General features: G+C 46.1%; 1 protein-coding gene across 5 annotated transcripts in view; it reads left to right on the top strand.

Moving 5' to 3' along the window:
- The window catches only part of eef1akmt2 (EEF1A lysine methyltransferase 2), a 52,991-nt gene that overhangs the window by 6,442 nt on the left and 32,859 nt on the right, over positions 1 to 13,690 (top strand). For 4 of the 5 annotated variants that reach the window (XR_005945676.1, XR_005945675.1, XM_041209932.1 and 1 more), the window contains 3 exons: positions 3,047 to 3,112; positions 5,205 to 5,319; positions 6,333 to 6,440. Coding sequence is in view for 3 of the 5 variants with exons in the window: in XM_041209932.1 (XP_041065866.1) it covers positions 3,047 to 3,112; positions 5,205 to 5,319; positions 6,333 to 6,440 (289 nt within the window). In the remaining 2 variants the exon portion in view is untranslated. The remainder of the gene's footprint in view (positions 1 to 3,046; positions 3,113 to 5,204; positions 5,320 to 6,332; positions 6,441 to 13,690) is intronic. The other variant, XM_041209934.1, reaches the window with a different exon arrangement.

The raw sequence follows: 13,690 nt of genomic DNA, 5'->3' as shown, positions 1-13,690 counted from the left end.
GAGGAGAGTTAAGATCAACGATTCATTTCAGAACTGTTGTGAGATTTCTTTTGTAGTTTCCCACTGGCCCTACGTAGGGCCACATAACTCGGGGACCATTTTCTCTGGCTTTCTATCCTCTCACTGCTGACCCTTCAAGTTGTGGCTTCTGTCTGGAAAGGGAAGAAACAGTTTAATACACAATAAGATTGTGAGAATCTACTGGATTGGGGCACAGGCATTCTGATTAAAATTTGTTGTGTTGTAGGTGGTTACAGCTTTTTTTCATGTAAAACCAATCCTTTTTTTAACCTCTTGTCTGATTTTCCACATTGGAAGAGCAAGGGTACTAGAGTCTGTTGAGCAGTGAACCTGTGCCAGCTCTGATGTGTGCCAATGAGGCAGATTTATTTTTGTCACAATCTGCATAGTGTGTGAAGGAAGCCTAGAAGGTTAGAGAAATAAAAACTGATGGTTTCCTCACAGAAGTGTGTGCAATAGTAATAAAAATATGTCTGTAAAGGTTGTCTGCATCTTGCGGCTCTCGAATATTTGAAGATTTCTGTATGTGGTTCTAAGCTTCGTAAGGTTTGGGAACCCCATTATAAACTATAGTGTTCATAGTGCTCATTTTGTTTAATTTGTTTATATACAATAACATTTGTTTTTCTTTAAAAAAGGTGAAATTTTGTGACATGTTTCTGTCGGTTAATCACTGGGTGTTCGGATTTCTCTTCAAATGTTAATAGTCCCTAACAGGATCGTAACACAACAAACGTTCACGACTGGATGTGGCAGAGCTTTGATCTGATTTGGTCATGGGGTTGCTTACCTCTGCCTTTTTCAAGCTGTTTCTGCTGTTTAACATGCATGTGGTTAGGTGTTGTAACTTCATCAAGTTGATACCTGATTTTTAGGTATGCCTGGTGCAGCCTATGGCATGCCCTCCTTCACTCCTCATTGAACCAAGGTTGATTCCTCGGCTTGAGAGTGAGGGAAATGTTGGGCCACGAGGTTACAGATTCTGGTTAAATACAGTTCTGCTTCTGCAATCGGCCCACAGCACCTCATGGATGCCCAGTTTTGAGCTGCTAGATCTGTTGAATCTGTCCTATTTAGCATGGTGGTAATGCCAGAAAACACAATGGAGCATGTCCTCAGTATGAAGATTGGTCTTCAATTCTCCAAGGACTGTGTGGTGGTCACTCCCATCCATACTGTAATGGGCAGATGCAACTGCATCAAGTGAGGTCAAGATCAAGTATGTTTTCCCTTGTGATGGTTCCCTCACCATCTGCCGCAGGCTGCGCCCTTGAGGACTTGTCCAGTTTGGTCAGTGATGGTGCTACCATATCACTCTTGGTGATGGACTTTGAAGCCCGGAGCCAGAATACATTGTGTGCCCTTTCTAACTTCAGTGCTTCTTCTAAGTGTTGTTTAACATGGAGGTGTACTGAAGAGGGAAGGTAGGAGCTGGTAATCAGCAGGAGGTTTCCTTCACCATGTTTGACCTAATACAATGAGATTTCGTGGCGTCCAGAGTTAATGTTGAACACTCCTGGGGCAACTCCCTTTTCACATATATCTCTGTACCACCATCTCTGGTGGGTCTGTTCTGCCTATGGGACAGGGCGTATCCCAGGGATTTTTTTTTATTTGTTCAAGGGATGTGGGCGTTGCTGGCTAGGCCAGCATTTATTGCCAATCCCTAATTGCCCTTGTTCAGAGGGCATTTTTAAGAGTCAACCACATTGCTGTGGGCCTGGAGTCACATATAGGCCAGACCAGGTAAGGACAACAGATTTCCTTCCCTAAAGGACATTAGTGAACCAGATGGGTTTTTTTTAATAACAATCGGCAATGGTGATGGAGAAATTGGGACATTGACCGTAAGGTATAATTCAGTGTGTATGACTCCATCAAGCTGTTTCTTGTCCACTTTGTTTTGGCACAAGTCCCCAAATGTTAGTGAGCAGAACTTTGCAGGGCTGACTGGGCATGTTGGCCTTTGCCATGTCTGTTGCCTAGTTCGATGCTGGGTGGTCCATCCAATTTTATTCTTTTTCAGCTTTCCTGTAGGTGTTTTCATGGGGAGATGGTGGTGTAGTGGTATTGTCGCTGGACTAGTAATCCAGGGACCCAGGCTAATGCACTTGGGACATTGGTTCCAATCCCATCACGGCAGCTGTTGAAATTTGAACTCAAACAAGTATCAGTGACAGTGACCCAAAACTATCATTGACTGTCATTAAAACCCATCTGGTTTACTAATTACTAATGCCCTTTAGGGAAGGAAGGAAATCTGTCATCCTTACCTGGTCTGTTGCATGTGACCCCAGACCCACAACAATGTGGTTGACCCTTAATGGCCCTCTGAAATGGTGTAGGAAGCCACTCGGTTCAAGGGCGGTTAGGGATGGGCAACAAATGCTGACCTTGTTAGTGATGCCCTCATCTCATGGAAGAATAAAAAGAATACAAACGGGTGGATTGCTAGACCTTTACAGAGGGCAGTTAAGAGTCAACCACATTGCATTGGTTCTGGAGTCACACTGGATAAGCCATACTGGATTATCAAATTCTGCCAGCAGTCATAATTAGATTTGCATGCAAGACTCTGTAGCATTAGTACAGGCCTCTGGATTACTAGTCCAGTAACATTGCCCCTATTACCTTCCCGGTAAATACAAAGTGGGTTTTTTTGGGGGGGGCATGTGTATAGCTACATATTAAGAAAGTCAACATCATTGGAACATGCATAATTGTAATGTTGGCTTGTCTACTTTAGCATCTGTGCAATGGAGTGACATAACTGAGTATCAGCTTAATTTTTAATCTGCACATACATGTTGCTGTTACAATAATCTGGGTAATACCATTGTTGGAAACACAATGGGCTCTTCCAACCTATCTGCATCTTTTGAGGAAATTTAATTGTAGTATTTCATGTTTGATACTTGTGTTAAGTATCTTGTTTTATTCTGTTCTTCTGCCTCACGCCAGTCTTTTGCAGCAAAGATTTGGTTTTAATTTTAAATATCTGAGTTTTCTTTTCTGTATCTCATAGTTGGGATCATGCTTATGAAAGGGAGTTGCAGTCCTTTTATGACTCAGGCGATGTTGGTGAGATTTGGTAAGAAACAAAACTGAAAGATTATTAACCCTTAGATAAGTATCAGTGGCAGTATCTTATATCTCTTTCCCTCACCCAGCCCTCTATTGGCTATTTCATTTAAGGGAAAGAATATCTTCAAACTGAGAAAAAAAGATACTATAAAATCTTGCAAAGCCATGGCTGGGACAGTAACATGTGCTTAATAAAGATGTAGCTGTTGAAAAAGCTCAGAGTCCCACTACCAAAAGTAGTGACCATTGTAGGTTTCGAAGGGTGACTGCTGAAAATATTTGAGAAATACTTTTTTAACTTGGAGCTGCCTACAAATTATGCTCTTCTAAATGCCATATTCCTTCAATAATGTGAATTATTTTTTTGAAACAATAATAAAATGTTACTTTACATTATAGTAGAACTGATCAACTGATTATTATTTTATCAACAACAATTATTATGGTTCCGTCAGCATTACAGAGACAAAAAATTTACTTCCCTGTTGCACTGTTGAAGGAAATATTTTAGAAAGCGCCACAGTAAGATTCTTGCACAAACAAACAGAATACAATACAGCGAAAGGCTATTAGCATGAAATATTTTCATGTGATCCATTGAACTGTTCGTTCTATAATATTCAGATGCATGACTAAACGTTATGGTCACAGTCGAGTAAATTAGTGTTCACTTTGAGCGATTCAGTACATCCAATGGTGTATTCTTAAATCTTCGTAGTGTTTTTTTTATTATTTATATTAAGATACAAATCATCACAAAAGGTTCCCCTAAGCAGTTCAGAAGGATTCACAGATTTTGCAGAGTTCGCTGCTCTCTAATATCACGGGCACTACAATTATTCTCTGAATCCGTGGGCTGTGGAAAGAGATATTTGACCTGGTTTCTTGTTCTTAATTACTACTTAATGACACTAGCTGGAAAATGGGCTGGATTTTCCAAACGCCTGCGGGGTCGGGACCTGCTGCAGGCACAATTTCAAAATCACAGCCCAGGAGGTCATCGCAGGATCCCAACGTCTCCAGTACAATTTGGAATTTTCAAAGAGTTGGTGGGGGAGAGGGAATGGGAAGCCCATTCATCGCCACTTAACGGCCCATTAAGCTCCTTAAAGAGTTTGTTAAAGAGTCTGTTTGGTCAGGAACGCGATTCCTAATGTTTATTTTTGTGAACCTCAACAGTGTGGTGCACATTAGTCTCAGCTGTCAGAGTCACTGTGGGGACATTGAAAAGTTCATTGGAATTTGTGTAAAATTGATGGGCTAACGGATTGGTCAAATGCTGTATCTTGTCTTTGTTTACGTGGCCACTCTCCTCAGTGTTTTAGCTCCTGGCTTCCTGACAAGCTGCTGCTCTATCTGGCAAGGTAGCGGCAAGCCTTGGTTACTGCCAGGATGGCTGCTGCCTGCCTTTGCCACTGGTACCAGGAAGGCAGCACCCGCCTCCTGGAGGTGCTCCAAGCCACTAAGGAAACGTCGAGGTTCCTTCCTGCCCAATTAGGGCATTTGAATTTAAAAATAGTGTTGTGAGAGTGACACTTGAGGTGTGGGTTTGGGGAGCCAGAATTTACCCTGGTGTCCTGACCCCGCTTTGAAAAATTGGCCCAGTGTGTTCGTGGGAGAGGAGGGTTTGGCTTGGTTTTGACTTCTTCTCCTGTTGAATAACCTGCTGTTGCCCACTCTGTCAGCTCATACATTAAAAATGGATACTCCAGGCAAAGGCTCAGAGAGCCATTAGTGCCTTTGGGACTTTATCCCGGTCCCTCCAGGATAGGAGAGAAGGGGTGGGAAGAAGAAGCAGGATTTATAAATAAATTTTCCAAAACTCTTTTTCATTGGCATTCTAAATTAGTGCCTTTTAACTTCAAATATATATTTGAAAAGAAGCTACAAAGCCTGTGAACAATAAATGGAATTTAATAAATTGTTAATTTTATATGGCCCACCAGTATTATTTTCTGTGCCCTGAATGTATGTGGTTTACTGCTTATTTGTTCACCCTTGTTTGATAGGCTTATTTTATTAATCTATGGCAATAAATGCTGATGTAATTTCTCAGCGATAATCGTTGGTCGGCAGTCACAAACCCTGTTGTCCTTTAGGTTTGGTGAAGAAAGCATGGATCGTATAATAACCTGGTTGGAAATGCAAAAAATCTCCAAGGATGTTGCCCTTCTGGACATTGGGACAGGAAATGGTGTTTTTTTGATTGAACTCGTAAGTGTATTTCGTAATCTAAAAGCACTAGAGTAAAACATAATTCATCGTAACCTGAATTTCTACCAACACTCCAAATACATCCCTGTTACCCATATCTTTGCCAGAGTCTCATAGCTTTGACCTTTATCTCCTCACCTTCTGGTTCTCTTACATTGATCTGCTTCTTGTTCCCTGCTTCGCTGTTGGTGGCCATCCTTTTGACTGTCTTGTCCTTAATCATTTGAATCTCCTTTACCAGGATTTCTGCTTTGTTGACCTCCTTAAGACCATCCTCTTTGACCATGGTTTTGTCTCTCCTCAATCCTTTGGGCCCCCAGGTTGAAGTCTATTTGCTATTCCACCTCCCTGTAAAGTGCTCTGAGACATCTCTGTGTGTAATGAATGCTGTGGAAATGTAAGTTGTTTCCTTAAAACAATTGCATAGTGAATACCAATTTCCTATATGTAAATTTTGTCCCTGGCTTCCTGCCTGGCTCTATTTGGAACTGTTGGATCCAGGACACAACTCTCACATACATGATCACATGCATGAGCAGTGCAAGACTGTTAGATTGAGAATGTAGGTAGCTACATGTGGACTCTCTGTACATTTAGAATTTAGAGGCAAGTTTAGAAAGTTCTCAGAAGGTCCAAAGCACTTTGTAAGCAATGTTTGACAGGATACTGCAGTTACACTCAGTGTTAGTGCAGATCTAAGTCATGTGATCCAGCCTCCTGCAGCAGATCTTCCTCTTTCTGTTGCAGTCAAATTAGTAAAGCATAACACCTAATGGAAGCTGCAAATTTCACATCACTGCAAACTATAAATCACTTTACAACAGTGCTAGGCTTCCAATACATCACATGAGATTTTTCAGTTTTCAGAAATGAGAATATAAGGAAAATTCTGGAGCCTGAAAATTTGGGAGTGTGAAAATCTGCTAACATCGGGTACATTAATGATTGAAGACAGCCAAAAGCAGACCATTTTATACTTTTGACCAAATGTGTTCTTTCTAAATTTATTTAAGGCAAAATCCGGATTTACTAACTTGACTGGAATTGATAATTCTTCTACTGCTGTGGAACTTGCTAAAGCTATCGCTGAAAAGGAAGAGGTGATGTCTTTGAAATTACAGGTATGGATTTTAGCAAGTATTTCCTTCAAATATCAAAACATTGTCAGATTTATTCCCAACAAATCTATCTTCCTTTTCATTGCTCTCTCAAATTATTTAATTATTTGGCCCTGACAAGAACTCTATGGCATTCACAATCATGAAAGTCGACAAGTAACTTTCCCCAGCTCTCTGTTAATATCAGTCTCTTACTGGCAGCTGGGAAGTGGTGGATATTTCTGCATTGACTCCCCAAATAACTTATTCCCTCTGAGGAGAAACATATCAGCTGCATTCAGCCCTTTTTCACATTACTTGGATGAGGTTGGGAATTTGCTATGTTCAAAAACACTGACACAAACCTGCATCTTGCTGCCTCTGGTGTAGCTTGTTGATGTGTGGATGTGCTGTGCCACAAGGCTACCTAGAACTTTTTGTTTGACTTCCCTTGTGAATTTCTGACTTCTCACAAACTGAATTGAAGATGGTTTCCCTCCCCGCGCTACCCCACCCTCCATCCCACACCCATTGAAGACAGTGACTTAGCCAATTACTGGGGTTATGGTTCCAATGACGTAGCATCTCACTTGTCAGAGTGCTCTTTCCTTTTGTGACCTGGGTCTTCCTAGTCTGGATGATCTATTTGCCTACTGCCTTTACCGGCTGAGTTGTCTGCGGTTTTATTGTAAACTTTTCAGTTCTTAAGCCCTGAAAGATTATAGGAATTAAAATTCTCGGAAAACGGTATATGCACTCTCCTTTCATTTTTTTAAGCAACCTCTTTCTCTTGCTATTAGAATTGCTGCAGGATCAAGTGACACTGGTAAAGTTATATTGTCATCCCCTTCTTCAGAATGGAGTGTTCCACCATTACCGTTATTCTAGTAGCTTAGTTGAAACCACATAGAACATGACAATTGACAGAAATGAAATTTGAGTGACATTTGAGACTGAAATATTTGGAGCTTGGGACCTCCAGTATAGGGGTTACATAGCCTGCTGTTGGACAGCCATCCGCATTCCACCCTAATCTAAATTCAGGGGGACAGCAGTAAGGTAGGGAAGGGGAAAAACTATTGAGTTGACTTGTCAACAAGAATGAAAATTTTGAATTCATCGTAAGGATGTAGTGAAGCTTGGGGAAAGATTGGCCGATGGGAGCATGTGACTCCACGGGCAGAATTTTCCGTTGTGATGGGGATGCGGGCATGGGCGGGTGTGGACCTGATCGCCGCCCATGATCGGGTCCGCGCTGCCATTTTATGCAGATGGGCTAATTAAGGCCCGCCCAGTGTATTTGCTGACTGCCGCGGATAGCGGGTGTGTGTGCGGGCGACGATAGGCAAGCAAGGACCGCCGGGTCCAGTGGCGACCCAGCAGCCTGTTTAAAAGAAGGCCTGGCAGCCTCCTGTAGGCTGCGGACAAAAGCCAGTTTGAGGGCGCACTACAGGGGGTCGGCTGAGCAGGCCGGGCTGGAGGGAAGGGCAGAGGAGCAGGCTAGGCTGCAGAGTCTGCCACAGGAGCAGGGCAGGCTGCAGGGTAGGCCCGCGGGGGGCCAATGCGCCCCTTGTTTTTCAGATGAACCTTGCTGCCCTCCTCAAGATATGGCGGGAGGTGTTGGTCCCCCAGGATAGGAGGAGGCCCCCCCCACATGACCAAATGTGCCTGGAAGGAGGTGGTGAGCTCCTGCGACGTGGTGCGGCGCACTTGGATCCAGTGCCGTAAGTACTTCAACGATTTGTTGCGCTCTGGCAGGGTGAGTACCATGTCGGCATTGGGCATTTAATCCAGCAGGTAGCCTTAGCCTTTGAGGTCACCCCCCACCGCAAGTCTTACTGTCGTGACTGCATTGAATCATGTCGGGCATTTTCCCTTCGCTGGGTGGGCAAGCAGATAGTGCCCATGCTTAGATCAGCCTGATTGGTTCATGAGGAGATGAGTTCTCCCCCGCAACAAGTGTTGCTCTTAGTTACATTTGACTAGTCTGGAAGCAACCTGCAGGAGATGCAGCTAGGCCCATACTCAGAACTCCAGCACATGTCCTATTCAAGGTGATGAGATGGTGGAAGGGGAGCCTCAAGATGTCGTAGCAAAGAACCATCTCTCGACATCCTTGCTGTGGGAGCACATACCGTGTGGTTCCTAAAGTGATGTACGCAGCATGTGTCCAAGGGGTCATTGGGGGAATGGGGAGCAGGCATACTATCTTTGTGTGAGTGGTCAGCAGTAGAGGGGAGAGGAAGCACTGGAGGCCTGATATGGCCCACTGTGGTCGGGGTGCGGCGTGTGCATGCAGAGTCCATGTGTAATTTGCTGTAATGAACGGCGTTCTCTCTTTCGCAGGAGAAGAATGCTCATAATGCCTCGGAGCGTGCGAGGACTGGAGGCGGCTAAGCACATCTCCTCATCTTAAGCAGATTCAAGCAGGAGGCCCTTGAGCTGGAGAGGCCCCATGCACCCAGGTCTACTGCTGTTGGTGAGGCTGGGGTGGCATGGCCAGGTATTCAAGGCCAACAGTGAGGTCTACATTGTCCTCCCAACAGCCAGAGCACTGATGATTGTTAAATTAGTTATTGTTGCAACATTGCTCGGTCATAGAATGATAGAGTCAGAGGTGTGCAGCACACAAAAAGGCCCTTCGGCCCATCGAGGATATGCGGGTCAAACATGTACCCAATTATTCTAATCTCATTTTCCAGCACTAGGCTCATAGCCTTGTATTCCATGGCATTACAAGTGCACATCCAAATACTTATTACATGTTATGAGGGTTTCTGTATCTACCACCCTTTCAGGCAGTGGGTTCCAGATTCTCACCGACCTCTCTGTGCAAAAGTTGCTCATCACATCCCCTGTAAATCTCCTGCCCCTTACCTTAAATCAATGCCCCCTGGTTATTGATCCCTCCCTCAAGGGGAAAAGTTCCTTCCTGTCTACCCTATCTATGCCCCTCCTAAGTTTATACACCTCAATCATGTCCTCCTCAATCTCTTCTGCTCCAGGGGAAATAACCCCAGTCTATGCAATCTCTCCTCATAACTGAAGCTCCCCAGGCCAGCCAACGTCCTGGTACATGTCCTCTGCACTCTCTCCGCTGCAATCACATCCCTAATGTGCATTTCAGAACTGCACGCAGTACTGTAGCTGTGGCCTAGGCAGCGTTTTCTACAGTTCGAACATTACCTCCCTGCTCCTATATTCTATGCCTCGGCTAATAAAGGCAAGTATGGCATATTCCTCCTTAAACACCTTACGTACCTGTCCTGCTACCTTAAGGGACCAGTTGACATGCACACCAAGGTCCCTCTAATCCTTGTTACTTCCCAGGGTCCTACCATTCATCGTGCCTTGTTTGTCTGCCCAAGTGCATCACCTCACACTTATCCACATTAAATTCAATTTGGCATTCATCAGCCCATCTGACCAGCCCGTCTATATCCTCTTGTAATCTAAGGCCATCCTCCTCTTTAGCACCCCACCAAGGTTCGTATCAATTGGTTCTGGAAGGCTGAGCGCATAATGAGCCAGGGGGACAGGGATGAAGTTTGTCAGTGTGTGCACGCTAACTGATCCACTGTCCTTGTTGTTCCTTTCAGCATCATCAGTGCACAGCCGGTAGGAGGAGCAGCAGAGGTCCCCTCTCACACCTGGGGGCCCTTAAGTCTCACCAGCATCACACCATTTCTGCGAGGCAGGCACCAGTGCAGATACTTGCACCTCAGTGGGCATTGGAACATCGGCTAGTGTCCCAGGGCACAGTGGAGAGGGCACTTCAAACTCGCTGGAGGACCTGGCAGAGCCAGTGTGCCAATGGTGTCAGCAGCCGGAGGACTGCAGGGGACCAGGCACATGCTCAGTCGGTGCCTGATAATGTGCCTCTGGAGTCGTCCATGATGCAGCAGCTGCAGGAAATGCAGCTGGGTGTGATTAATGAGGCTATACTTTGCTTGGTGTCCATGGTGGAGGAGCCTCTGCGGAAGCTATGAGCCACATGTCCAAGCGCCATGCGTCCTCCATGAAGAAATTGGCGACTCTCATGGAGAGCCTCCTCCAGGAGACCCACCAGGGGTTCCTGGGGATGCGCTCAAACCAGCAAGCCCTCACATTGGCACTGAGCTCAGCTACCCACTGCCAGTGTGGGAGATGGTGTGGGCATCAAGCTTCCCAGCTCGTTGCCCATCCATCAATGGTGAGCAGGCAGGTCCGAGGTGACCTCACGTCGGCGCAGCAGCTGCCTGTCATTTCTTCGGGCTCCTCTCACGGCCCTCTGGATGAGGGCACCAGCTCCTCCACCCCTCTCCCAGTGACTGTATCATCCAGTGAGGCTGCGATGACTGAGGAAATGCCAGCTGTGGATCTGGCAGATCCCTCCCAGGCGGACCCAGCACGGGCCAGAGGAGGACTGCCAAGGTCATCGGCCAACAGGACAGCAGAGCCAGCAGGCTGTCTCAGATGCCACTGCCAGTGACGGGGCAGCACCAAGACATAACGCCCGGAAATGTAAGGCACATTAGGCACACCATGGGTTTCTCACTGGTGCTTTTGTGTTGGCCCAAGATTAGGCCCTTAGGATTTCTTTTTGCTTGATTACAATATTGTTTAATAATTAGGAGAACTTCTGATTTGAAAATTAAAATTCAGATGTGTGACCATGGCTGAGGGTGGCTCATTTATTCTGCATGCCGATGTTGAAGAAAACTGTCATGAGCGTTTGTTTGGGCATTCAAATTTATGTACAAGGCCCTTAGTTCCTGCTGATGACCTGGCAGATTTTGCACTTAGGCATCGAATTTGGAAGCGCCAGGCAGTGCTGGCCCTGCTGATCCATTTGTGTGGAGCTAGCTGAAGGTTCGTTGGATTAAAGCCTCCCGGATGTCCCTGCCTCCTTGGTGTAGTCCCGGGTCAGTGTCTACCCCCTCAGCATTTCTCTGTGCCTGCTCATCCTCCGAATCAGTGCTGGTCTCATCGTGTGCAGCCGCATCCACTGTGTCGACGTCTTCATTGTCCACAGCGTCCCCTCTTTCCAGCGCAAGATTGTGGAGGGCGCAGTGTATAACCACTATCAACGACACACAATCTGGGGGGTACTGGAATGCGCCCCCTGAGCGGTCCAGGCATCAGAAGCGCATCTTGAGAAGATCAATGGTTCTCTCCACCACAACCTTTGTGAAGCATGGCTCCTATTGTACCACTGCTCAGCTTCTGATCTTGGATGGTGGAGAGGTGTCATGAACCATCTTCTGAGGAGAAAGTCCCATCACTCAGCAGCTATCCATCCAGTTGGGCTGGAGCACTGAAAAGCCTCAGCACCGACCGAGGATGTCGACGTCGTGGGAGCTGCCTGGGTACCTTGCACAGACTTGCAGAATCAGCATCCTGTGATCACACACTATCTGCATGTTCATGGAGTGGAAGCCCTTCCTGTTGACAAAGGCACCGGGCTCACCTGCTGGCATCTTGATGGCCACATGTGTGCAGTCAATTGCATTGTGGATGCGGGGGAATCAAGCAATAGCCGCAAAGCCTCTGGCTCGCTGTGCCTGGTCCCAGCGGAAATGGATGAAAGTCAATGCACGCCTGAACAGAGCATTTGTAACCTGCTTGACACAAGTGTGGATAACTGTTTGGGAGACACCACAGAGATCACCCACCAACCCCTGGAAGGAGCCAGAGGCATAGATGTTAAGGGCAGCTGTGACCTTCAGAACTAATGGCATGGGGTGTCCTCCCACACTGTTTGGGGAGATCTCAGGGCCAATCATCTGACAGATATAGTTCACTGTTTCCCTGCCAGTCGGATCCTCCTTCGGCACTGCACCTCAGACATATTGAGGTAACTGCTTCGCCGCCTGTATACCCTGGCAGCAGGATTGTGGTGTCTTCTGTGGCCCCTTCCACCTTTGAACTACCGCTTGGCCCTGCGCCCCTTGTGCTTGCGCCTGTTCTCCCAAAGGTGGCTCTCCTGGAGGCTAATTGTGCACTCCTGGCCTCCTCCTCCTCCTTCTCCTTCAAGCCCTCCCTCCTTAGAGGAGCTGCCACCAGTGGACATGTCAAATCCCATACCCAGGCTCAGGGGAGGCTTACTGAAAGCTACAGGCCCACAAAAGAATCCTGACTGCAGAGTGCGGACCTGAAGATTAAAGGTACACAAGAAGCTGCTGGAATGTGTTCTGAACTACTGCGGATCACACTGGCAAGTTTAAAATACTTTCCCCAATGAATACACCACAAAGCAGATTGATGAACCTGCTGAGCGCTCTTATCCCACCAGTGGATGAGGTTCATAGAAAAGTCTCTTACCCACCTGTCCATTGTGCCCATGCGCTGACCCAAAGATCGTACGGGCGCCTAAAAATCAACGTCACTTGAAAACTAAAGAGACTTTAATTAATGGCGGGTGCGTGTTGGACTTCATCATGTGCTCGCCCAGTGAAATATCACAATGGTGCGTGGTGATATCGGGACACTTGCCCGACGTCACCACGCGTCAATTTACATGCAGACATGCGGGACCCCCCCCCCCCCACCCACACCCACACACACACACACACACACACACACACCTGAAACTGAAAATTCTGCCCCATGTGTGTGGGAACTTGGACTGCACTGCTTTTCTTAAGTTGAAGCTTAAGGTAAGTTAATGCTGAGACACAGTAGAATATTGAAGAAGTCTATCTTTGAGGTGCTGGTACGTGGACTGAAGGTGGACAGTGTTATGAATATGGAATAAGTTGGTTTTGGGAGTAGAGAAAATGTGGGAGAGGAAGCTGAAGTTGGTATTGAACAGGGCACAGAGGTGCTGTTGGCAGCTTAAGGGGTGACTTTATTGTGCTAATAAACAGTTGAAAGAAGTTTTGGCTCATCAAATATCTCTCATGTAAGAGACAATTTGATTTTGTAATTTTGAGCTTGCCACCATCTTAAGGGCAATTAGAGATGGGCAATAAATCGTGGGCCAGCACCAGAAAATTGCCATTGAACTCGTCACATTGTCATAAAGACTCAACTGATTCACCAGCAACACCAATATCCCATGAACCAATAAAATATAATGTCTGGGATGTTGGAGGAGGCAGTGAGACAGAACTAGTTGTCCTTAGCTTACATGTGGACCTTGACCCATGCTTCAAGGAAGTGTCACCAAAGGATGACATGTAAATAGGGAAGAGAAGGATGTAACTGGGATGATTGTGCAAACAGAGGGGCAGGTGATGATGGTAGCAATGTAATTCCTGCATTGCTTTAGTGAACAGTAAAACCAGGAGAGG

This window comes from Carcharodon carcharias, chromosome 17, assembly GCF_017639515.1.
Source record: "Carcharodon carcharias isolate sCarCar2 chromosome 17, sCarCar2.pri, whole genome shotgun sequence".
Classification (NCBI taxonomy): domain Eukaryota; kingdom Metazoa; phylum Chordata; class Chondrichthyes; order Lamniformes; family Lamnidae; genus Carcharodon; species Carcharodon carcharias.
The sequence above is the reverse complement of the archived record's forward strand: the minus strand, read 5'-3'. Positions and strand labels throughout refer to the sequence as shown.